Source organism: Gossypium hirsutum, chromosome A08 (genome assembly GCF_007990345.1).
Source record: "Gossypium hirsutum isolate 1008001.06 chromosome A08, Gossypium_hirsutum_v2.1, whole genome shotgun sequence".
In the NCBI taxonomy this organism is placed as follows: domain Eukaryota; kingdom Viridiplantae; phylum Streptophyta; class Magnoliopsida; order Malvales; family Malvaceae; genus Gossypium; species Gossypium hirsutum.
This window is the reverse complement of record NC_053431.1, coordinates 105,480,625-105,507,737: the sequence shown is the minus strand read 5'-3', so window position 1 is coordinate 105,507,737 and position 27,113 is coordinate 105,480,625. Positions and strand designations below refer to the sequence as shown.

At 32.2% G+C, this 27,113-nt stretch overlaps 1 protein-coding gene and 2 long non-coding RNA genes across 3 annotated transcripts; 2 read left to right on the top strand and 1 right to left on the bottom strand.

The window, feature by feature from the left end:
- Positions 1 to 3,950: 3,950 nt before the first annotated feature.
- Positions 3,951 to 5,641, bottom strand: LOC107935865 (protein RGF1 INDUCIBLE TRANSCRIPTION FACTOR 1). Its single transcript, XM_016868494.2, has 5 exons — positions 5,469 to 5,641; positions 5,194 to 5,370; positions 5,042 to 5,116; positions 4,553 to 4,693; positions 3,951 to 4,455 (listed from the first exon to the last, which is right to left on the bottom strand). Exons 1-5 carry the CDS (start codon positions 5,469 to 5,471, stop codon positions 4,141 to 4,143), a joined length of 711 nt encoding a protein of 236 aa, XP_016723983.1. The 5' UTR covers positions 5,472 to 5,641; the 3' UTR covers positions 3,951 to 4,140.
- Positions 5,642 to 18,247: 12,606 nt separating this feature from the next.
- LOC107935863 (uncharacterized) lies at positions 18,248 to 19,258 on the top strand. The gene is made up of 2 exons (XR_005899400.1): positions 18,248 to 18,461; positions 18,713 to 19,258. It is a non-coding gene; the product is annotated as an uncharacterized lncRNA (long non-coding RNA).
- A 1,364-nt stretch (positions 19,259 to 20,622) lies between these two features.
- Positions 20,623 to 26,479, top strand: LOC107935869 (uncharacterized). Its single transcript, XR_001694294.2, has 5 exons — positions 20,623 to 21,023; positions 21,264 to 21,434; positions 21,543 to 21,649; positions 21,732 to 22,093; positions 25,603 to 26,479. It is a non-coding gene; the product is annotated as an uncharacterized lncRNA (long non-coding RNA).
- The last annotated feature ends 634 nt before the right edge of the window (positions 26,480 to 27,113 follow it).

The following is a 27,113-nucleotide window of genomic DNA, read 5'->3' as shown; positions in this document are numbered from 1 at the left end:
TAGAAACAATATGGTATAGACACCAAGCTATGGTATTGATACTTTGGGGCAAGGTATCAATACTTCAAGAACAAGTTTTGATAATTTGCCCATCTAGAAAGTGATGTGACTACTGACTTGCCAAGGTATCGTTACCTTATCAATGTACCAAAAGTCTAGGTATCAATACTTTATCCCTCTAAAAATTGTTTTAGAGATTGTTTGAGAAAAATATTGATACCATAAGTTAAGGTACCGATACATCATCTAAAAATTTACTTGAAAATCATTTTGAAATAGTTCTAAAGGGTTATATGTTTATTTAAAAATATTTAAAATAATTCAAAGTATTTTGAAAACTTACTTTCGAGTATTCGTAACACTTAAAAATATTTTAAAGATATTCAATTTGATTCTAACTTAATAGATTAAGGGTTTTAAATGATATACAAATAGCATCATGGCAATAATGAGCATAAACATCGATAGTGTAGACAACATCTAAGTATGAAGATATCATTAAATTGTTGGCAAATATTGCACCAAATTGATGAATCAAGAATCCGAGTTGAATAGTTTAAGATATGTTGGACTCTATCCTTAATGATATTTCATTGTATAGCGTAAGATTCAACAAACTTTTCAATTATAAAAAGGGAGCAGGATGAACAATAAACCACACTAAAAAGAATTATTCAGCAATCTCAAAATGATGGAAAGGACCAACGAGAGAAGAATGATAGAATTTTTAAGGTGTATTTGGAGTGAAAATAAACTATAGTATTTATAGGAATTTTATTTTTTTAAAAATAACTTAGTCAAAAATAGTTTTTTAAAAAATATTTAAAGTTTATTACTCGTCAAATTGTGATTTATTGCACACAACATTCTATTAATCTTTTAAGCCTAGCTTAGGCAACTACCCACTCAAATCATTTTATATTAGTCCAATGAAAAATGATGAATTATAAACAAGAGTCTCAAGACTTCCATAAAGAATGTGGGGTTTATTTTTTTTGGAATATTTAAATTTTTCCGAGACTTATCACCCCGGTGGCATTAGTGAGACTTGAAATGCACATTACCGTTTCATCATTCTTCTGAAACCTCACTGAACTGCCTTTGGTTAATGAATGTTGAATTGCATCTTGTATTTCTAGTGTCCCGGACTAGCATATGAAACTGGATGAATAGAAGCTATCTAGAACCCACTGTTAATAGCAGTAGAATTTATAAAGACTATATAGCTACGAATATTAAGAACTCTGTACATCAAACTTTAAGATATTTTCACCTGTGATATAGCGTGAGGATGTTGCTTTTGTTCAAGGTTAGGATGCAATGTCATCTTCTTTGTATCAGCTAAATCTACCTGAAGCCATCCGGGACCCACAATTTGATATGCAAAGCAGATAAAGAGGGTAACATTTTTCTTGGGAGTCTTTTTTTTTTTTTTTTTGAAGAGGGGGGGGGAAGGGTTTAGTTTTAAAGTGTTTTAATAAATTTATTGACAAATTGAGGTAGCAGCAGGGAGGGATGTGTGAGTCATCTAGAAATGCAATGGGAAGCTCAAGGCAAAAGATGGGTTTCAGTTCCATAATAGGGATCATTAAAAACACATCAGTTTGCACCGCAGCAATTGCATGCATTGTTTTAGTCTAACCTAGCTCCCAATATTCTCTATAACTTTTTTCTGATACGTATGGTATTTCTCCCCACTGATGCTCTCTATTCTATGTATATCATTGTCATGGTTGTCTGACTCTTTGTATGGGTAGCAGGTCATTTCAAGTTGTCAGGATGTGGCAAGCAGTTTCTTCCACTCGGTACTTGTCCATAAATTGTACATATATAATATGTGCCCTTTAACTCAAAATTTTAAACGCTTGTAGTGGCCAACAAACAATGGATGAGATTTTAAAGCAACACCAAATTTGACTGTTGATGGGGTACTAAATACTAATAACTTTGCAGCATATTGAGGGGATGTTCAGTTGCCATGCAGGAAAGTGCCATCCCATAATAAGGGTAAAGAGTGAACCATGGGGATCAAGCCCAAGGTTTCAAGATCCATCAACAACTGATGAACAAGTATGGACACAGATTTGGTTTGTGAGTGTGCAGGTTAGCCACTTGAGGCAAGCAGAGGGAGACACAGTGGGTGGGAGCCGAGCAGGCCTTGTACAATTAGGTTATACAATAACAGTGATTTTTATTTTTATTTTTGAAAAACAAAAGGTAAAGGAAAAGGGTGTGTTGAGAGATTGTGAAATAATAATCCATTTTATCCTACTTTGGTCCATAGTGAATACACGGCAGCCGATGCGAAGGCAACCTTACTGTAACTTCTGGACCCATTTTTAGATTGTGTGAAGGAAAAGAAAATCGATTCCCTCTCTTCATTCCTTTTCCTGTCAGAGATTTTGAACAATCAACAACGCCAAGCAATGGCATTTACAATACAAGGCAGAGAAGAAGCAGCACATAAATTTTGCTACAAACATGAGATTGATGGTGATTAACTGTATCACTTGTGCAAGCAAAAGCTAGAGCGAGCAAGAATGGTAGCCATTTTGGGGACCATTTTATTTATGGTATACAAAAGCCAAGGAATTGAAACACTCTTTAAATACAAAGGTCGGCAATGCATGCTTCAAAATTCAAAGCTTGTTCTGATGAAAGCTATACAACTTGTGTATTCATTTGCAGGGTGCAGATAATGACAAAGAGCCAATACACATCCTCATACGTGGCGGAAACCCACAGCTGGGGAGGATCAATAAATGCCAAACACTTGTGCTTGCTTCAGGTGACCAAATAAAGCCCTCCTATCTACACTATACACCCTTCATTTCTCAACGACATTTTTCCCAACATCCTCATGAACCTTCAAATTTTTTCTTTTTTTGTCCTAGTCATTATTGTGTAAAGAAATGGATTAAGGTGTAACATTTTGAGGAAAGAGAACCAAATAATGGCCATTACTGTCTCTTCTGTTCATTCTTTTCTATATTGAAGATAGCTAAAATTAGAGAAGTATGGATAACTTGCAACATTATTGAAGGGTCCATTGGAATTTGTAGAAAACATTGCAGGAGGAACATGCATGACACCTACCTCACCATTCTTATTACCTGTCCAAGTACTTGTCTCATTATATGTTCTTTTTGGTCTACAAAAGTCCCGATTAAATTTGAAGTCTGAACCAATGATGTCGCATTTCATATTTTTGCTAAGCTTATTTGCATGGCTCAACATTGCTGCTATGTGGATGAGAAATTTGTCAACAATCTAGCCGTAGATCTTGAATGGAAGAGCCAGACACAAAAACCTGTTTTTTTAGCTACCTTTTTAGAAAAGAGGGATAGGAAAAAGGAAAAGTTTGACACAATGGAAATGACTATTGAACTAAAAAGCGACTAAGCTGGGTAATACACTATTGCACTGTAAAAAGCTTAAGTTTTTCCTGGAAAATTTGATGAAAAGCTATCCTTTTATCAGTAACCCCAATAATTAAAAAGGAAAAGAATCAAGTAAAAACAGTATATCTCTTCTCTTTTTAAGCAGAAGAAACTGTAGAGGGAGTGGTCTACACATATCTCAAAGTAGCAAGCCTAATAATTCTATAAATATATATAGATGAAAAGAACATACCCTAAATAAAGTATATATTATTAATCACTAAATTAATGTATATCAAGTTCCAAGCAAAATTAGTATATTAGACTAGTCAAGTCAAGACATTGGGGATGGGAAACAGTAAAGAATAGAAAATGACCCTATTCTGTCCAAGGAAACCAAAAAGATAAAGCCATGAAAAAGAACCAGAAAGAGACAGTTCTGGATTTGTAATTTACACATATCACTTATTAATCGTCCTTATTATCTCCACCTAAAATAAAACGTAGAGCAGAAAAAGGGTAATAACGGAATAATACAAGTATTACTCACAATAATATAATATAACTATGTAAAAGGGTGAAAAAATAATAAATTGCAATAGGAGAGGAGAGTTTTACATGAACAAAATGGGATTTGGGGCAATCATTTTTCTTATGTAACTTGACTTTTTAAATGAAATCATAAAATACCAACAATGTCCCAATCTCCCTTACCTCTCTCTCTATCTTTCTATGCTTTCATTTCCTTAGGCCATCAAATTCAATAGAGTGGAGCTCGTTGGGGAGTTTTCTTTCTCCGGTTCATCAAACTTCCCGAAACTTCGGATACTGTCGGAGGGCATGTCGGTCGACATGCTTTTAAGCTACTCCTCTTCTTTCTCACAATTTCCGTCGTAGCAGTGGATGTGAGTGACACTTCCCCGTACCCACCAGACCCGGTCGAACCAGATGGTTCAAGGACTGAGTCCGGTGTCACCAAACCATAATCCTCCGAACCCGCTTCTGGTAAAGGTAAGAAATTGCACTCGAACAAGAACTTTGAAACCCCATCTTCTGCTCTTAACAGATCATTAACCTGCTTGAAAAAAAAGAGGATTTTTTTTTATGGTGTTGACTGTTGAGAGATGGTGTTTATGGAATTATACGATTAAAAAAGAAGAAAAAAATGGAACCTTGCAGGAGAGAGAGCAAAAGAGATAAGGTTCTTGCAGGCTTCTGTCGCAGGTATTGCAGAAGTTGCCGGAGCCTCTGAACTGTCTTGTTTGTGGCCTTTGGTTTATAAATATCACTTTTGCGCTATTTGTTATGTATGACTAAATATAAAAATGGAGAAGCAGTGAGTATCATTGAACAATAACGAAATATTCTTTCATAATTCAGACACTTTTTTTTTTTCTTCTGGAAATTTCACTGTTATTTTATCAGTTGGTTAAGTATACAGTAAGATGGTTGGTAATCAATGCTCAAATGAAATGATTACATGACTCGAATTTTCTAGCGAAGGCTTCGTTTTTTCATTAGGAATAAATCAACAGTTTCATGAATATCTAAGCATGCATAGAAAAAAAAAAGTGAAGGGGTAATTCAATTAACCAAAAAAAAAAGAAAGAAAAAGGGTTTTCAAAAGAACATGCTTTTTGAATGTCTGAATTATGACTTACTTGGACAAAAGCACAGTCCATTAATCTTGTTGCATCATCCAGCCTTATAACATCATGATAGACATACCTTCTTATCTGCAAAAAAACATGAAGTCATGCTTCCATGAAGAATTGGAAGGAAGAAGAAGAAGAAAATTGAAAGATGTTGGAACCTGTAAGAGGCGGTGAGAGCTGTGAGGGGATAAGCAGTTAGGGCAAATACTGATACAACAGTCCAAGCAATATATATTCTTCTCGTTTTTCTTGGCATCTTCATGAATTATGCAAGCGTTGAAGAATTTCTCAGTAAGAAGAACTTGAAGCCAACGAGGTAGATGTGAAGAAAACAGCTGCAAAAACAAAAGCCAAAAAAAAAACCCTAATTGAATTAGCTTAAGTGAGATGAACCCAAGAATTGAAAAATTAAAAATGGAAAGGAAAGAGTTACCATGGTTTTCTTGGGTTTGAATTTTGAAGAAGAGAAGGGCTTATGAAGAAAATGGTGGACTCACCATTATTGCAGAAAGAGAGAGAGAGAGAGAGAGAGAGAGAGGGTGCAAGAAAAGAGAAACAGCATCTGGCAAACTGCTGCTGCTACTGGGGGTGGGTTGGCCTCATTTAAAGAGGTGCACTGTCTTTTTTTTTATATATATATATTTTTGGTACGTCAATGTAGTCTACTATAGTGTAAAACAAGGATTACAAAAGAAATGAATATTTTAATTACAGGCGGGGCTTGGAAAATGGGACGCCAGGACTAGAATGAATGAAAGGCTGGACATTGAAACCATAAGTAATGGAATAGTGATAATACTTATACATCAAACTTCTTCGTATTCTTCTCTTTTTCTTTTTTTTTAAATACTGCTATTAGTTCTTATACTTTACTCGAGTTGTGAATGTAACCTTCGTACTTCAATTTAATTATTTTAATTTTAGTCTTAGTTTAAATAGTGAATTTTTTAATTTTAAAAAATTTAATACAATAAATTTATTATTACATACGTAATATTATGTGAAGTTGTTAGTTCCATATAATACTCACACAACAGCTACATAATATATTAATTAATAGATTTAAAAACTATCATTTGAATTTATATTTAATATTTTAAAATTTAAAAAATATAAATATTAAAAAACAATTATTAAATCTATAACTTATGTACAATGCAAAATTAATAACAAAATTTAACCTAATAAATTTAATTGTGTTTTAAAATTGAAAAGATACTAAGGGTCTGTTTGATTGGCTGTAAAATGTTTTCTGGAAAATGATTTCTGGAAAATGTTTTACTTTTCTGTAAAATGATTTACTGGAAAATATTTTCTGGTGTTTGATTGAATCTGTGTAAAATGTTTTCTGCTGTTTGACAGATTTCCTGAAAATATTTTCCGGAAAAGTTATTTTACATATATTAAATTGTTTTACATATATATTAATAAATTTTTATATTTTAAATTATTTTTACATATATTGCAATGATTTATTTATAAATAAATAAATCAAATTAAATATATCAATCAAATGGTTTAATTGTTCAAGATTGACAATAATCCTATAAGATTCATTCACATCACATGTAAATGGTAAAAACTAATCAACATATTTGTAATTAAATAACTAAGTAGCAGCAGCTTGTCTAGTAATGTATTGAAGCCGAACAATATATAGAACATATAGAAAAATATCTAATCTGAAATGAAAATGCACTTCCATCCACAAAAGTGGATCATATCTGATTGTATCTAATGAAAAATCCCAATACAAAATGAAAGATAGGGTTGGTGTTTGCAGTGTTAGCCATGTCCTTAGGCATTTCAGTGCCATTGTAGATCCAACAAATGCCAAAAAGTTACAAGTTTAGTACATGAGCCGCTCCTTTCAAAACAGAGATTTAAGGATCAAACAATACCTACTAAAGGAATCATACAAAGATGGCTCTACCCGCAAATGACAAACGCTTATCTCTATCCTCATTGCTCATCATTTCACTTTCCCTTTTTCTTACCCTTTTCAAATAACAAAATTGTTACAATGGCAGAAAGGAATTAGAGAAAAAAATTCATGATGTAACGAGATCAGGTGTTTCAGCCTCAATTGATAACCAAGCATATTATGTACTTTTCCCGTCCAGTTATCCAATCAGTCACGCAAGGATTTGATCTGTGGAATCCCCAAAACTCGTGGCTGCACCTAAGAGACATGAATTGTTCCCTCAACTTGATCAATTATTCCCTCAATCAGACGAACCTGTAGTCATTATTCGCAAAAAGGTTATACAAGTTATCTTTAGAATTTTGAACTCGCTGAAGTATAGCTAGTTGCTACATGCAGGCCACGGATCAAATGTATACAATGGTGCATCATGAATTTTTTTCATGCAGGCCATTAACACTAATCAAAATAAGTGGTTCAAAATAAGTCCTTCCATAAACAATTTTTTCATAAATTGAACATATTAATTCAGCCAAAGAAGCAGAAGACTGCTAAAGAGGGACCAACATTAAATTGTAACAAGTATATATTTATGCCAATAATCTTCCAAACCAAACTCGAATTCAGGTAAACTTATCTCTATGCAACATAGCACTACAATCTAAACAGAATCATTTCATTATACATACAATGCCAATCATTATAAACCAAATAACATAGCTGACATACAAACCTCAATGTATTAAATCGATCCTTTCCAGAATTGATACAAGCAGTTTGCACAGTCTTGTAGTCCTTAAAATCAATTCCAGCATCATCCTTGACTTCCTCAACAACATTAGTCATATCAAATCCCAAGTCTTCCACCATCTTCTCATCATCTCTTCTTTTATGGTCAAAGTAATTTTGCTGCACTAATCTCTCCATCAATTCTATCCACTCAGGCCATGGGTGCACCATCTCCACCTCCACCTTCTGCCCCTTCTTCTGCATTTCTGACTCCCCCAACTTAGTCATTGAATCAGTACTCAAAACACCAACTTCAGCCCCACTTTTAGCATCCTCAGCACTTTCCTTATTCTCCCCATACTTGAATTCCCTCTAAGCATGAATCCTCTGGAAAGCACCTCCGTTGGGTAAGTCAGTTAACTCGGGTGAATCAGACAAAGCGGCATCGTTTTTGGCACTAACAGAATCAGAATCTGTCGTCTGTAAGACTCTTTATCTGTAAATGATTCCAACAGTCATCATCTCAAACATAACAAAATAAAAACATCAAAGCAAAGAAATTCAGAAGGGAAAAAGAAAAAAAAAACTACAACACACAAACTCCCTTTTAAATCAATCCAACACAATGAAAAATAAGAATGTATAATAAACTTAAACACTTGAAAGATGAAATTAAGTTAAAAAAACTACAACACACAAACTCCCTTTTACCTAGCTCTCTGATTCTCCTTTTGGTTTCTTTAGATGCGGCGACAAAAACTGTCATCGATCATGGGTTGTTACTAGGCTAAGAATTTGTTTTCTGGAACCAGACCCGATCCACCAATCAAATCAGTGAAAATTAAACAGAAAAAATGTTTTCTGGAATATTCAACAATGGAAGCTTCAACAAACAATTTGGATTTTTAAAAGAATTAAACAGAAAAAATACCTGTTGATGACAGAGAGAGAACCACTGCTTCTGGGTCTTCTTTTCTTGACTGTGGCTGCTAATTTTTTAAGGTTTCTTTAAAATACAAGTAAGGCCGACGGTTGACGGAGATGACGGACGGAGATGGTGAGGTGAGGTGACGAACGGAGATGAGGAGGCAGAGGATGTGGAAGAAGATTTGCTTAGAAGAGAAAGAAGATTGCTTAGAAGAGAAAGGAGAAAGGGAAAATGTCTTACGGATTAGAAATCGGTAAGACAATTTCCAAAATTTTGCTTTGGATTTTACCCGTGTTTGTAAAATGTTTTCCTATGGAAATCATTTTACACAAAACAAACACCGGAAATGAATGAAAATGTTTTCTAGAAAACATTTTCCACCAAACAAACACACCCTAAAATTTGTATCTTACATATAATTCATGGACCCATATTACAGTTTGACCACTTTTTCTTTCTTATTCTAATTGCTGATTACTAAAAACTCATGTCCCCAAAACCCTAAAAACCTAACCATTTGGTTCTTTGTGAATGGTTGAGTTCCTTCCTGCCACACACACACACTCTCTCTCGTTCTTTCCTGTGCTAAGTGCAAAATGACAAGACCAGAAACACCCAACTTTTTCTCAGTTCTCGGTGGAAAACGGTGAAAGAAAAGTTGCAAGTGGTATTGGGGTTTAGAAAGTGACCCCCCTCCCCCTCAAAAAATAATTGTTTTTATGGAATTTAGATACATGCATGAACCCCTTGTTCATGCAGTCATAGGCTGCTGATACATTTATATATTCACCTTTACAACACAATAAAAGACTTTGATGGGGTCTCTGCAAATTTCACTGTTCTCAACAGTGTTTTCATTAATCTAAATATGCATTTCCTTCAACCACTGGGATTAGCTCAACTAAATAGTGATTTTGCTATCATTGATGATAAAAAAGAAAAGAAATTTTGTCTGCCTACTATGCCATTAAGCACTGACATTCATTCTCAAAATGGACCAAACCACAATCTGAATAAAAACATAATAAACAAGCCCATTACTTGCAATAAACAAGGTTGCTGAGCTATTATTAATAATTTATTATAGATCATTGGAAGGCGTTTTAGGTCACTTCAGAGAAAAAAAAATACAAAGAGAGGGTTACGGGACTTTGGGAGAGAGATGGCATCAAAAAAAAAAATGGTACGAAATAGCAGCCAGCCCCAACTGCAGCGGCCAGCACTGAGCAATGCAGCGTTAAACCCTCCCCTTATCATCGTCATCAGGTCCTTTTGTTTCTATTATCTACTATTTGTACTAGCCTTTTCAGGTTATGTTTTTCAACACCATTTTCATATTTATCTTTTCTATCTCTTCTTCATATACCTAGACAAAAAATGATTCATCAAATTCTCACCAAACCTTTACCATTTTTCTTCACTTTGCAAAAGACCTGATATAAATAATCTCCCCATTAACTGCACATGATCTTCCCTTACTTATTGGGGGCTTTATACAGTAGCTAATATGTGTAGGTATGGAAGCAATAATCTTTCTTTCTCTTCACATTTTGGTATGTGAGAGATGCTTTTATTGAAATCATTGAATTCTATTTATGAGCTCTAAAGCTTTGCTTTTTTCTAGTTGTACGTGTAAAAGCATTTTTAGCTAACAAGCTGCTGGATCACCGACATTATCAAAAGAAAATTGGGTGCACTAATACTAAGTTTATAATACATGGAAATAAAGTTAACCGTACATAAAAAATTATTATTGGAAATCATCACCATAAGTATTGACTGGTTAAAAATCTTGAATGCTTCAGGTGTGGCATTTGCCATTTGACACGAAATAAGAAATCAGTATTCCAACTTTCAAATCTAATCCAAGGGTGCTATGCTAAATCTTCATTTTATTGGAAACCATCACCATAAGTATCCAGTGGTTAAAAATCTTGAATGCTTTAGGTGTGGCAATAAGAAACCAGTACTCCCAACTTTCAAATCAAATCCAAGGGTGCTATGCTAAATCGTCATTGCCCATCTTTCACACATATATCAAGATTTCCCAATCTTTTCATCTGTTAATGACAAACTTTTTGATTAATTATGTCATTGTTGCAAATCATTTTACGCATTCAATATATGTATAATATTTAATTAATTTTTTAAAATATTGTAGTTTTAATTGCACCAGTTAGAATAAATTAATATTTCTTATTTAAATTATTTAATATAATTAATTTATTATTTCAGATATTATAACAAAAAAATTCAAATAATAATTAAAACGTATTCAACATATAATTTAATTTTACTTTATGTAATTAATGCAAAGTAATATTATTTACCATAATAATTAATTAACTATAATATCAATTAAATGATAGTTAATATGCTCATAATTCTATTCAAAATAATAACTCTATTTTGCATCAAAAAAATTAACCAACTTTTAAAAAAATAATAAAATTAGCACAAATTTTGCTTAGATCAAAATTTTTAACTAATAATGGTAAGTTATAATTAATTATAATTATCACAATTTTTTTTCACTATATTTTATGCTTAGAGTTCTATCAAGTAATAACTTTATTCTAAAAATAGCGCAATTTTTTTAATTAATAATTGTAATATAAATTATAATTATTTTAAATCTGTAATTACCACAACTATTAAATTTTTTAAATGTATAGGTATCACTCCTATTTTATTTCAACTTTTTAACTAATAATTCTAAATTAAATATTATAACTATTTTTAAATGTCAATTTAATAATATAATAAAAAAATAAATGATTTTTTCGTCAGTTCAATTTTTTCTAAACTCATAATTTGATATATGCACTAGTTTCAATATCGCGTGCATTGCACGTGGTTTTACGTGCTTTTATATTTTTATAATTAAAAAACACATTTACTAATTAAATTAGAGGTAATCTAATTTATAATAAAAATCTATTAATTTTTAAAATAATTGAGAGGATAAAATAACATTTTAAAAGTAATGAAAAAAAGTAAAAATAATTTTCAAATATTTACTTAGAATATTTAATTAAAAAACTTAGATTTTTGTTATTTTTAATCTGTCTAATTATATTCAATGATTTTATAGATTTACAATGTTATTAATTAATAATATATCATATTGGAACATTTTCAAATATTTATAGTGTTTCGATAATTATAAATGAAAGGGTATAATGTCTTTTAGTTATTGATCAAGAGTTATATCACTTGATTTTTGACAAAGACTTATAACTATTCAAGTATTACGGAAATAGTTATGATATATTAGTTGAATAATTATGTCTCTTTTAAAGATATGGTTATTCAAAAAAGACACTTATTTGAAGTTATGCCTCTATGAAGAGACATGAGAGTTCCTATAAATAGGAGTCGAATTTCATTTGGAATATATACCAAAAAATTCTCAAAAGTTTTTCCTATTCTTTCTCCATCTTCTATAATTATTAAATTGTTCTATAAAGAATTACTGCATGAAATTCTTTATAGAAATTGATTTTTGTTTATTATACCCTGCATAGTGCTTAGTGGACTATTTTCGTTAGTGCAAAACCCAAATAGTCACTGAGCTTCATTGTATCCTCGATGTTCATTTGCTTGAAACTCATTTGAACACTGAGTATAGGTGAGGGCAAATAGAACCTTAAAGATAGTGGCTTGATACACACATTAAAGCCTTGTCCTATTGCTTCATTTTTTTTGTTCGAGTTGTTGTTCGTGTTCCGTTCGTGTGCTCAAAATTTTCTTCATCGAAGTTCCATACTAACAATTTTAAGATTCTATTCATTTCCATAATAGCTACTACAACACATGAAAGTGGAACACTAAGGGAGTTGGCTTCCAACTTTGTCAAGCCTAACTAGTTTGATGGTGGCAATTTCCGGCAATGGCAGAAAAAGATGCACTTTTTACTATTAACTTTGAAGATTGATTATGTTTTGGATACTCTAAGATCGGAAAAGAATGAAAATGAATTTGTTGATGCAACCCAAGAAAGGAAAAAATGAGGTCACCACTAAAGAGCTATGGTTTATCCAATGGTTTGTTCGACACCTACCAAAACGAGGTCACTGCTAAGAAACTATGAGACAAATTGGAGACAAGGTACATGATAAAAATCCTACAAGTAAGAAATTCTTGTTAGTTGTTTCAATAATTATCAAATGATTGATGGTCGTTCTGTTATGGAGTAATTTTGTAATATTGAAAAAAATGTTGAATCAGTTTAAGCAATATGATACGAAAGTGCATGAAATGATTGTTGTATCCTCTATTATAGACAAACTTCATCCATCTTAGAAAGACTTTAAAAAAAGTCTCAAACATAATAAAGAGGAAATATCTCTTGAGGCTTCGGCAAATCATCTTTGTGTTGAAGAAGAATATTGAAAGCATTAATTAAAGGTTAGATAAGTTAATCATAGTTTGTTAATTATAAATCTAGCTATAAATAATAAAATGAAATGAAAACAAATCATGTTTCTATCCAGCTTCTTCTTCCTCGAATTTGAAAAGAAAATTAAGGATTCAAAAACTTTAATCTTTCAACCTAGAATTGGTATGTTCAATTAAGTCCTTTTTCTTGTAAGTTTTTATATTTTTGAGGTCGTGAGAGCTTGGTTTAGCTAGCTCATGTATCAATTTACAAAAATGTTAAAGTTTTCAAAACTTTCCATTGATGAATACTTAATGAAATTGGTACTAAATTGTTAAATTTTAAGCTTAGAAGTGAAAAGACTACTTTGTAAAGTTTAATTGCTAGTTTTTTTAACATAGGGACTAAAGTGCATTTTAAAATTGGTATATTAGTTTTTTAATTTTTATAATAGAGGGTTATAGAAGGATGAAATTGAGAACATTCTCTAAACCGAAGCTCAAATTTGAAAGTAATAGCAATTTTAGTTTTAGGAACTAAATTGATAAAATTAAAACTTTAAGGGCATTCAAAAAATTGAAAATTGGACTAATTCATGCATTTAGTAGGCTATTATAAACTATTTGGAATTGATAAATTGAAATGAATTATCGTATCGATAAAGAATTGAATAAAACTGAGTATAATAGAGGAAAAGGCAAAATTATCAATTAATCCTTGCAATTCAACTTTTTTTCTGATTTAATTAGGTAAGTCCATATGGTATGATTGTATTTAAATTTTTATGTATTTGAAATATGAATTTATAAATGATTTATTGTAATTTGAATTTTTTGCGATTTAGTACAAAAGGTGAGTTATGGACTAAATAGTAAAGAATGATTATATAAACATTATATGCCCGAGTGAACGTAATAAATGATAGGATATGAATGGCATGTCAATAGATTTAATTGCACACTGGTATGAGGTATATGTAATAATACGAAGTATGTGATTATACGGAGTTTATTTCTGATTATATCATAATCCAACATTTGTTGCGGATTGCCGAATTTTATATCTCTACAGAGACCCTAATGTAGTGGAGGGGTTTAATTACATGCTAGTACGAGATATATGTGATGATACGAAGTATGTGATTGTATGTAGTTTATTATTGATTATAATTGCACGTAGTTTATTACTGATTATATTGGAATCCAGCATTTGTTGCAAATTACCAAGTTTTTTTATGTCTCTACAGAGACCCTGGTGTAGTGGAGGAATGTATTGTTGTACGATTATATATGTTTGCCTACAGGCTATACACTTCGATGCCCTGGTGTGGTGGCGTTAGTGTTTTGACGAACAAAGTAGTGTGGTGCAGTTACTCGTGTATCCAAATCTGTTTATTAGAGTTTATCGGGCTAAATGGCTAATGAAAAATGACAATGGAATGGTATGAGTTTTGTTTACAAATGGTTAAATGTGGATTGAATTATGCAAATGATACTGAAGAATCGAATTGAAATGTTAAATGTTTAATTTACTATATAATTGGTTATAAGATGAACTCACCTTGTTGATATGTGGTTGCTATATTTAGGCAAAATTTCCAAGTTGAATAGCTAGTTGTATTAAATTGTAAAATGAGATAAGTTGTTGTTTAATGCCTATGGATTTACTAGGCATTCGATATGCTTACCTCGTTGTTTTTCCCTTTCCCTGTAGATTTCTAACTTGTGAAACATGTCGATTGGATTATCTAGAAGCTCACACTATCCTCCTATTGATTCGGTAACCTTTTGATCGTTTTAAGTTCGATTTTATGACATGTATATAGGCGTTAATTTATGTGTTAGCTTTAGTTTGATTGTTTGGTTTGAATTTGGCTAATGTTTGAATTATGAAATGATTATGTTCATATATGTATTTATACATGATTTGGTTATGTTGAGACATATGAATAGTATTTAAATGGCATGTTTGAGTGTGAAATGGTATGGTTTAATGATGGTATGGAATGGTTAAGTGTATGTTCGAGTTGTATAAGTTGAATTAGTATGAAATGGTGCCAAATTGAGGCATATTGGATTGATTGATTTTGGAAATGGTTAAATGAATGTTTTGGTATGTGTTTTGGTTGGTTTTGTGTAAATACAAGTGTGCAAATATGCACCAAATTTGTAAATGGTTTAGTTTGTTTGAAATAGATACCAAAAAGCCTAATTTGTGCCAAAAACAGAGTCTACATCACAATATCAAGCAATGGTTGTCACAATAAGATCTGGCTTTCAAGCTATAGTGCGATAAGGAATCCCGTTGTCATAACAAGCCAAATTAGTATGTCACATCACAACGAGGCACTCCTTCAAGTCGCGATGTCCTCCTTCACGTCACGATGTCGACCTAAATTTTGAAAATGTTGCAATTTGATCCTTGTTCAATCTCGGGCTTACTTTAGAGCATACGTAGGCTTGTATAATACCCGAAAAATGGTTGTTTATGATATTTAATGTTTGTCATATTTTTGTTTACATTATTAATGTTTTAAAATGATTATTTTACTACGAATTTGATGGTAGTTGTTCCAACAACGACTATAGCATCCTGGAACTTAGATTTGGCGATCTAATCGAGCAAGAGGTGTTACATAGGGCACTGGATCTAACACAATATCAGAAGCTGTTGATAGTATCGAATAATATTACTGCTATGAACTTGTTGAACTCTAGTGCAGAAAAAATTCATTATCTCCCTTCTGTTAAAAGTATTAAGCAAATGAGTCAGGATGATTGGACTGTCATCATCAGCTATGTTAACAGAGAGGCCATAAAGTTGCAAATTTCTTGGCCAATTTCAAGAAGGATTAGAGCTACAATTTTCTTTTTTGGATGTAGCATCAACTAACTTAAAGAGTATCTTGCTGCAAGATGGTTGTGTACCTTGCACTAGTAATTGAGTTATGCTTGTTGTCTTATGCTTTTACCTCTTTCATATAAAAAAAATTAAAGCATTTAATCTCTCTGTCGAAACCATTTTTGATTTGAAGAAAAACGAGGATCGACTTTTTGAAAACCAAATGCGGAGCCGCCACCAATCCTTTTGTTTAAGTGTGATTGGATCACCTAATAAAACATTTTATTCCATTTAAATCAATTTTGGACTACGTAAATATGAGAAAACGGGTTTAGGAATCGGTTACGTATGAGGAAGGATTAGCACCCTTACTACGCCCAAAATCGGTACCAAATTGATTAAATAATATCATTATGTCTAAAAAATATTTTTGAAATGTAGTTTCTTTTAAAAACATTTGAATAGCTCAAGTTGGTCGTCAAAATTATCTTGTTTCAAAGGAATACAGCATCATATTCAGCACGATAGGACACGATCCTTTATACCCTTGAAAACACGACAAATTTTTTACTTTCAAAAGTTCATAAGTTGAAAATTACAAAAGGATGCCCAATTATTTAGTCCAATAAAAAATCGAAACCCAGCACAGTAGGGTACGATTCCTCGAATTTCCAAACATTGAACATTGCCTTGTTTTAGAATTTAGAAGACATGAGTGAAATTCTAAAGGAATATTCGATTATTTTGAACAAACGAGAAATTGCAACCCAGCACGATAGGGCACGATTCCCCAAATTTCCAAACATCGAACATTGCCTTCGTTTTAAGGAATTTTCAAAGTACGGATGAAATTTCAAGGAATATTTTATTATTTGGACAAACTAAAAATCGAAACCCAGCACGGTTGGAGCACGATTCCTCGAGTTCCCAAACATCAACTATTACCTTTGTTTTAATGAATCTTCAAATAAACAATTGTAGGACTAGCTCAAAACGTATTAATTTGACTTGAGATAAAATGGAATAAATAATTTTAAAACAAAAAGTCGCAAATTACAAAGTAATATTTGTGAACAACAAAAAAGGAGGCGAAATTATAAACATGGGACAATATGCACAAATAAAGTATACTTGGCGAAGAATAATAGTATAAACATAAAAAAAATGAATTAATAAACACATCATGGCAATGAGTTCATACCTTATTTAAAACATTAATAAGAAACTAAAATATAATTCACCAAAGAAACATATTAGAAGGAAATACAACCAATTTTCAAATATAGATGAATAACAATTAAAATAATAATACAGATGAAGAGTAAACAATATGCAGCAGTTATGTGTGAAATGAAATGGAAACTAAAAAAACAATACATAATATACAAAACAATACTGATACTAGGAGTCAATATAATGCAACAATTTAAAAACCATTAATAATAAAAAAAATTTTAAAAAATGAACCATACATACTAGGGTTTGAAATAATTTACATGTATAAAATAAAACTAATAATATATAAACGATTACTAAAAGGATATTATAAAGGGAGAAATTTGAATCAACAACATATCCAAATATATATTTTTTTAAAATGATACATCTATTTAAAATTGACAATGTACATATAGTAAAAGATAATTTAAATAATATGTAAAATATGAAAAGTTCTAAAAATATATAATAAGATATGTTCTTGAGATATGAATTATATACATAATGGATTTAAAAAAGAAACACACACAAATATATATAAATAGGTTTAAAAGGAATTATGTATGTAAAGTAACATAAAATTAGTAATATATAGAATAAAAACTAATTTTGTCATGAACTATACATGCATAATAATATATGTATATGAATATTTAAACGAAGTATTATATAAAAAAATTCTTAAAACGATATGATAAAAAAAACTTTAAAATAAAGATTTTATATGGAAAGGGGGTAAAATTACCATGATGACTCAAAAAAAGTATGTATATACATGTAAAAAAAAATAAGTATTAAGTTAGTAAAAAAATAATGAATTATACAAATCAAAAGGACTCAATTAAAACAGAATTAAACTAAAAGGATATTTAATAAATAAAATAAACTGTCGAGATTAAAAGAAGGACTAAAGAGCAATGCACTCCAACGCTCAGGGATCAAAATCGGAAATATAGTTCCCAAAGTGCTGCGTTTAGGCGCGGGCCTAATTGCACTGATGCGCAAATTACAGAGATTAATTTTAAAAAAGGAAAAACAAAATTGAATGACCATGCAAAAAGGAGGGATCAATCGCGCAAATATTCCATTTAAGCAGAATGCGCTGATCTTCCTAGGTAACTGGATCGGGTCGAATTGGGCAGGCCACCATACGGTGTCGTTTTAAACACATATATAATCTAAAATTTACCCTAAAAATCTCAATTGGCAGATTGTTTTCTTAAGAAAGGTTTTAAAAAAACTCTTTTTTAAAGCTCTTAACCACCCCTCTCCCTTCAATCGGTCTACGGGCTAAAATGGCACCAAATGCGCCTCACCCTACGTCGTGGCTCTAGCCGGATCCCCAGGGATCTGTCTGCCCTTGGACGAAGAAGCAACCACCGACTAGGTCGGTGCCGATCGACAGGTAAGAGATTTTTCCCCTTTTTTTTGTGTGTATCTTAGTAAAACAGATAAAAACTAGGCGAGAAATAAAGAGAAAAATAAGAAAGAGAACAGCAAATCAACCACCTTAAAAAATATTTGTTTTCTATTTCATTACTTGGTATCCGTAAAAAAAAAAACAAGATAATTCCTTTTGGGCTTCTTATAGCCAGAAAATAAAAAGAAAAATACATTTCCTTTGCTATTTTGCTGTTGTCCTGTTTTGGTTTGCAGGTACAGGGAACGAGGCCAGTTGTGGTGGTACATGGCACTCGACGTGGGGCGTACGGAAGCTGGTGGCTGCTGAAGCACTAGAGCATAGGGAGCTGGGAGGGTACGGGGGCTAGAGGCTGAAGGGCCAAAGTGGAAGCCCTAGGGTTTCTGTGGCTGATCTGGTCTTGGGCCATTTTGGCCCTATTTGTTTATTTGGGTATTGGGTTATGGGTTTTTTTGGGTTTAGGGTTTAGTTAGTTATTGGGTTTAGGGTTTAGTTAGTTATTGGGCTATTGGACTTATGGACTTTATATTTTTTTGTTATTAGGTTTCTGGTTTATAGGCCCGAGCTAAATTGGGCCTCTACACTCTCTTCTTCTGCTTTCTCTACATGGCCAAGCTTGGGGGGAAGCCTTGGATCCTTTTGTCGGCCTCCTCCCCTTCTTCCTAGCTCCTCCCTTTAAACAGTTGGTTTTCTCTCTATTCTCTATGTTGTTGAATTGTTAAAATACGAATAAAAAATGTGCAAAACTACTTATAAATAGACTAGACTTACATTGATATAAACTGCATCTGTCTCCTATAAAATATTATAAGAAATTATTTATTTCAATTTCATTATTGTTTTTTTGTTGGACTTAAATCCAAACACATAATTTCATTATTGATATCAATTTCACTATTATAATATCTAATCTCATTGTTATAATAATTAATATCACTTTTACTACTATTTTTAACTAGAAATTTTATCACATAGGTGTGCATGTAGAAACCACATAATTAGAATACATAAGTGTGTTTAAAAATAACATATAATAAATAATGAAATGTATGTTTTGGAACAAATTAATGATAACACATGAAATATGTACAATATTAAAATTAAAAAATATATTAAATTGTGAGTAAAACGAAATTTAAACACATAAATACATTAGATTAAGAATATTAAATTAATACAATTGTTTATATCATGAAGTCATCGTCTATCCTAAGTTGATGTTGAGTTAATTTGTGACACTAACTCAATCAATAATATTATTAATACATACAATTAGTAGAGGTAATAAAGTGTACAAATTAAATTTAATAAGGATATGGTTCAAATCTCATCATATCTATAATATTTTATTATTTTTTAGTAAAAAATTAAAATAATATTAAATAATATAATTTATTTTAAATACAAAAAAATATTTTAATAATTTTTCAAACAATTAATTCTAGACATTAACTCTATAGATTTTATTAGAACAAATCCTAAGCTATAATTTATTAGGTTGTTTAAGTTGGGCTAAAAATTGTTTACAAATAAAAAGTTAAAAAGGCTAGTTTGAATAAGGCCCAACAATCTATGACCAGTTGAGATCACAAATAATCTAAAGTCCAACTCTAAGTTTTATAATCTTTTTTTTTTAATTACAAAATTGGATAAAACTTGAATAACAAAACTTAAACTTAGATCATATTTGAGGCAGTAAATACCCTTGACGATTAGGCCCATCACATGAGATTCTAAAATATTTATTTTCATCCTTAATTATATCAATAAAAAATCTATTTTTTTGACCTAATATGCTCCAAATTTTCATGATATTATCCCACTCTTTTTTTTTCTTTAAATATAAACTCTATTTGCTCCCATTCGAAAAAAAAATTCTAACTTACCGCCGACTCTCTGTATGGAAAATAAATATATATTATAAGTAAAATTTTATTATTATTTTTTAGGCTAATAATCAGATTGGGCTTTATTATAATAAATCAATAATACAAAACATAAAACTAATGGAGAAACAAATGGAAAGAGGCCCAGAAATAGATCTTGGCCCGGACAAATCAACCATGAAATTTAAAACAATAGCTGAAACTAATCCTAATATAAAAAAAAAAAAAAACAGAAAAAGAAGGCTAAAATTAATGTTTAGCCCGAAAAATTCAAACAAAGAAAATCAAAAGACTCTAAAACCGCATTAAAACTTTCATTACTCTGCCCAATCAGAAACCAATCTGCTACATGTCTTGTCTTATTATATGCCATTTCTTCTTTAAGACCAGATTTCCAAGGAGAGATTTTTTCCACAGAATCCATTGATTTCCCATTTCAAACTCTCCATATTTCATCTTTTTCCTTTCTTTTCAGTCGTGTACTCTCTCCTTATCCCTAAGAAGCTTCTAAATTCCAAGGAGAGCTTTTTTCCACCTAACCCGTTGATTTCCCATTTCAAACTCTCCATATTTCATCTTTTTCTCTTTATTTTCAGTTTGGTTCTCTCATCCTATCCCTTTATGTTTGCTTTTCTGCATATTCAGGGACGCTTCCTACCAGGTAAAGCTCCTTCTTATTCTTCAGAGTTTCAATAGCTAAAATATGTGCTAAACTATTTGCTATTCGTGGGATATATTCAAATCTACAGTTTCTGGATTTTAACAGTAGCTATTGAATATCATGTATATAAGCACCTACTATGACTTATCTGGACTTTTCACATTGCACTTTTTTATTATTGATAATGAATCGCCTTCAATGATAATTTTGGCCATTGTATGTCGATGCCAATTCGGGTAGCTTTGCGGCACACGAGAGCCTCAGCAGCGAAGGCTGATGCTACTCGTTGATGGATTTCTGAACAGGATAAAAGAACATTGCCTTCACTATTTCTGGCCACAATCCCTACTGCTGATTGACAAAATCTCCCATCATATGCTGCATCAAAATTTATCTTCACGAACTGGCCAGGTGGGTGGTTCCACTTACTAACTGCTGGAGAAATTTTGGGACTTCTTTTTTCAATCTCATTTAACTCAGAAATGTAGCTATTAACGAAGCTCACTATTTCTTTTCCAGATTTACTGACCTTCTTATGCATTCTAACGTTCTTGTCTCCTCATATTGCCCATAAGACACAGCAAAAAATCCTATACTAGGATGGAGTACTCTGTGCAAACACCCAGGTTAGCCACTGTAAAAACTCCAAATGAGGTTCTTATAGAAAATTCTGGCATGATAACTCTCTCCATATTGATACTGAAACAGGACATTCACGGAAGAGGTGGTCTATATTTTTTGTTCCTCTTTTACACCGGGGGCAGGTTGTAGTGTTTGATAACTTCCTATGTTGCATGTTGACTCGTATAGGTAGATAGTTCTATGATATTTTTCAGACTGTAATTTTTATTTTTGAAGGTAGATTGAGTAGCCATAATTTTTTATAAAATTCCCTATAGTCGGTTTGTAAAGCATAAGTTCTAGGATCTTCTTTCATGCTTTGTAATAGTTTATAAGCGCTACGCACTGTGTATTCTCCCGAAGGCTCACCACTCCAGGCCCAAAAATCATCATGGGGTTCTTCTGCCAACGGAATGCGAAGAATCTTTTCAGCTACTTCCTCCGGAAAGGTAAAGACTATCAACTCCTTTTTCCATGTTCTGCTATTAGTATCAATTAACTCAATAACTTTAAGATCGCTCAAATTATTAACTAAAGATGATAATATGACATTTCTTGCATCTGAAAGCCATACGTCATTAATAACTGAAATATTCATACCCCTGCCCACCTTCCAGCATAGTCCCTCCTCTAAAATGCCCTTTGTTGCCCATATGCTCTTCCATGTGTACAAACTATTTTTCCCAAAATGTAAATTTAAAAAATTCACACTTGGAAAATATTTTTCTTTTAAAACTTGCACAACTAAAGAGTTTGGATTGTTTAGAATTCTCCAACCTTGTTTAACTAGCAGTGAGACATTAAATCGAGCCATATTCCTAAGGCCCATTCCACCTTCTTCTTTAGGTTGACACATATACTTCCACTGACACCAATGTATTCCTTTTTTTCCATGTGCTTTTTGCCACCAGAATTTAGCAAAAATACTTTCTAATTCTCTACAAAGAGAATTTGGAAGAAGAAAACAAGACATGGCATAGGTTGGAATAGCCTAAAGCACTGATTTTATAAAGACTTCCTTACCTCCTTGTGATAATAATCTAGTGCTCCACCCTTCAATTTTGGAGTAAACCTTCTTTTTAAGATTCTGAAAAGACTCTTTCTTTCGTCTACCAACTATATTAGGAAGGCCTAAATACTTTTCCAAATTTGTTGAACTTATTACCCCTAAGATTGTCGAGACTTCATATTTCTTTTCTTCTGAAGTGTTCGAACTGTAGAAAATCGTGGATTTATTGAAATTTACACATTGGCCTGAGTATTTTTCATACTCCTTCAGGATTCCTTTTAGTAGCATTGTTCCCTTGTCTGATACTTCACTGAACAGTATACAATCATATGCAAAAAGTAAATGTGATATTTTTGGACCTCTCCTACTAGCCTTTACACCTTTTAGCAAACCCTCATTCATTGCTAGTCTCATCAACAATGAAAGTCCCTCGCTGCACAACAGAAAAAGGAAGGGAGTTAGAGGATCTCCCTGACGCAAGCCTCTAGTCAATTGAAAAATTCTTCCCCTTCCTCCATTTATATTAACTGCATAAGACGTTGTGGTAATGCATTTCATAATTAGTTCCACCCATTCCTTTGCAAAACTCATCCATAACATAACTTCCTTAATAAAATCCTATTCAACTCTATCATAGGCTTTGCTCATATCAAGCTTTACTACCATATTTCCTTTTTTTCCTATGCGTTTTTGTCGAAAAGTATGCAAAATCTCATAAGCTAAGAGCACATTATCGGAAATTAACCTTCTCGGGACGAAAGCACTTTGCCGCATCAATACATCTCCCAATTACTGCTTGAAGTCGATTAGTAATCGTCTTAGCCACAATTTTATATAGGACCAAACACAAACTAATAGGTCTATAGTTGACTAGACTTGTGGGATTTGGAATATTTGGGATCAACATGATATCCATTAGGTTGAGAGAGCCAAAACTCTGATCATTATTTAAAATTCCCAAACAGAAAGTTGTGACTTTATCACCTACAATGTGCCAATATCTCTGAGAAAATAGTGCTAGGCCCCATCCCTTTCAAGGCCAAATGCACTTCTTCTTCTGTATAAGTTGATAATAGAGCAATATTAATATCTAACGAAATATTATTTTCTATGTCTGTTAATAGATGAGATAGATCCCTAACTCCATTTGACATAAATAGCTTCTAAAAAATAAGGTAGCAGCTTCATTGATCTCACTTGCTTCGGTAGCCTCTCCTCCTCCATTTAGCTCCAGCCTAGATATTGTGTTTATTCGTTTACGAAATGAGGCATACTTGTGAAAGAAGGCTGAATTCTTGTCCCTTACTTTAAGTCAATTTGCCATTTCCCTTTGTTCCTAGTACAATTCATCTTTATCAATTTTCATATTAAGAAAAATCTTAGTATCAATAATTTTTGCCATCGTTTCATCATTCCTTTCTTCCGCCATCAACATTTCAAGTTCCTTGGTGAGCTTTTTCTTTAATCCTTCCAGACTTTTTTAATTGATCTCTCCCATACCTTTAGATCTGATTGTAATCGTTCAAATTTCTCCACTATTATGCCTGTTATTGATTCCCATGATGTTTTAATTTCTTCCTCAAGTGTCTCCTCCATGATCCACCACGCCTCAAATTTAAATCTTGGGTTTCCCACATAATTGTTTCCACTTTTTGTATTTAGAAGAAGTGAATAGTGATCAGACATCGAATGGGATAAATGTTGAATGTTACCTGTTAGAAATAGATGCCTCAATTTATCATTTATAACTCTCCTATCCAGTCTTTCCTTGATATTTGTTTCTGGCAAATTCCCCCTTTCCCATGTAAACCAAACCCCCAAATATCTCAAATCTTCTAACTGGCATTCTTCTAAAGTCTCTCGGAGGGCCTTCATTCTTCTCTCCTCTTGGTATCCCTCCATTTTTTTTCAAAATAATACATGATTTCATTAAAATCACTGCTTACTAACCATAGATGATTTTGATCTTGTTCTAATTTCCTTAGCAGATTCTAAGAAGCATTCTTATTATTAACATAGGGTGAACCATAGAAACCCGTGAATCTCCATTCTTCTTTGTCATTTTCCTCTTTAACCAAGACATCAATGTGGTTCTCAGAGAAACTTTTTAAATTAACTACAATATCTCCTTTCCATGCTAAACATAATCCACCTCGCGAAATTTTAGCTTTGACATCAATCCCATTCTGGAAATCACAGCTCCTTCCGACCTTTTCCATGCGTTGCTTGTCAAGTTTGGTCTCCATTAAGAAGACTATATGGGGATTGTGCTGCTTTAAAAAATATCGTAGCCTTCTTACCGCCCGTAGACTCCCCAATCCATGGACATTCCAACTTATGTTTTTAATTACGTCCGGTCGGCTTGCCTTTTGGCAGCCGTTGATCCCATAAATTCTAAAGTATCAATTTGCTCCAGTTTTTCAGTCATCACTTCTGGTAAGACTTGATCACGATCATCTTTTCCTTCCTGTTTCAATCTTTTTTTTCCATCTTCATATGCAACTTCCTTCCCACAAATGTCGATTCATTCTTCTGGGGATTTCATCTTCCTCGTGCTACTATCATCTTTTCTTTGACTCATCGTGGCCACTGGACCAATTCTTTTCTAGCTTGTCTTCTTAGCTAGATTTAAATTAATAACCTACTTTTTATTGTTGTCATTTAACTGTTCATCTTCCTTTATTATAGATATGTCCTCCTGCTTCTTAATCTCATTCTCCACTCCAATCAGTTGCACATTCCCTTGTGGCCTCCAATTCTTGTTGTTTCTCTCTACAGGTGTTTTAGTACTAGTTGGCAGCAATTCTGTACCTTCTGTATAAGAGCATTGAGCCCCCACCTTCTTTGATAAAACATTAAATTTCATACTCTTCTTCCCAATTAAATTTTATTCTACTTTTAAAGCCGCCGTATAAGGTGGATCATCTCTGATTTTACTTTTTTCTGCAGGATTTAGCTGAAGACAGTTTTTGAAACCATGCCCCATTCTTCCACATCCAAAGCAAAACATCGGTAATTTCTCATACTTAAAACGAACCCACGATTTATTAATATTATCAATTGAGACAAATATACCTCATCGAAGTGATTTTTGCACATCCAAATTAATCCTTAGATGGCATAAATCTCCATTGATTTCAGATCTGATTACCCCTCCAAACATGACACCAATTGCATGCAAAAGATCTTTTTTATCAAACTCTAGTAAACACGAGCCTATTTTTATCCAAAATAGTGATGAAGTAAGCCGAATCTGGGCTCTTTCCATCGGTTGAGTTAATCTATCAAATAATATAAAACTTTTTCGAAAAAGCCATGGTCTCCCCTCCATAATTGTCTCCAGATCTTCTTCCAAATCAAACAATACTATCAAAAATAAATTCTGCCCCACCATCTGGATCTTAAATTTTTTCCTTGTCTTCCATATACTTTTCATCTGTGCCCTAAAGCTTTTTGAATTGTAAAGCTTCTCTGTCTAAATTGTACAAATCAGAGTTGATTTTGCACTTGGTACTACCATCGAACCTTTGACTGATAGTTGAATGAGTTCTTCTACTAGTAGAGAGATCTCATCCCTCCCCTCTCAATCGTCCCCATCACTTTCCTCCATCCCAAGCCACAGCAGTTACTGCTTTCTCTAGGACTCTAAGCAAAGCACTCGTTCCGACTCTCTTAAATTGTTTAAAATGATGTAAAATGTTATTATTAGTTTTTGTATTATGTGATAGATTTAATTTTTATATTTTAATTATTTTTAGTTTATTTATTTTTTGAATTATGAAATTTTAGTCCTAATTCAAATAACATCAGTTGAATTTATTAAATTAATTTTTACTTTTTTCAAAACCTTATGCAGTAAATATATTATCATATTTTTAATATCATATTAGTTTGTTATTTCCATAGAATGCTCAAAAAAATTCAAGTTATTTTAGTTAATAGACCTAAAGGTTATCATTTGAGTCAAAAATAAAATTTGAAAAATACATGAACTAAAAATAATAAAATTAAAGAACACGACTAAATCCATAATTTATGCATTGCATAAGATTTAACAGTCAAACCTATTGGATTAGGATTAAAAAATTAAAATTGAAAGTACAAAGACTAAAAATAGCCAAATTAAGTCAATTGAGTTGCTAGTATAAGAGGATGTGGGTTTAAACAATCCTATTTACAAGTTAAAAAGAGTTATGAATAACTTTAGACATTATATTTTAAAAAAAACCTAATTAAATCACATAAATTTGGATTTGAGATATAGTATAATTAAATAGAGCAGGTAGGTCCATTGGGCAAACAATTAGAGCAACACCATGATTTATCCGATAAGATGAAACAAAATCTGTGTGACATGTGATGGATTATGATGAATCATAATATATTATTGTCTTATACTACATTATCTCTTACAAACTTAAAATTAGCTATGAACTTGTTTCAACACTTGGAAGCAAGGG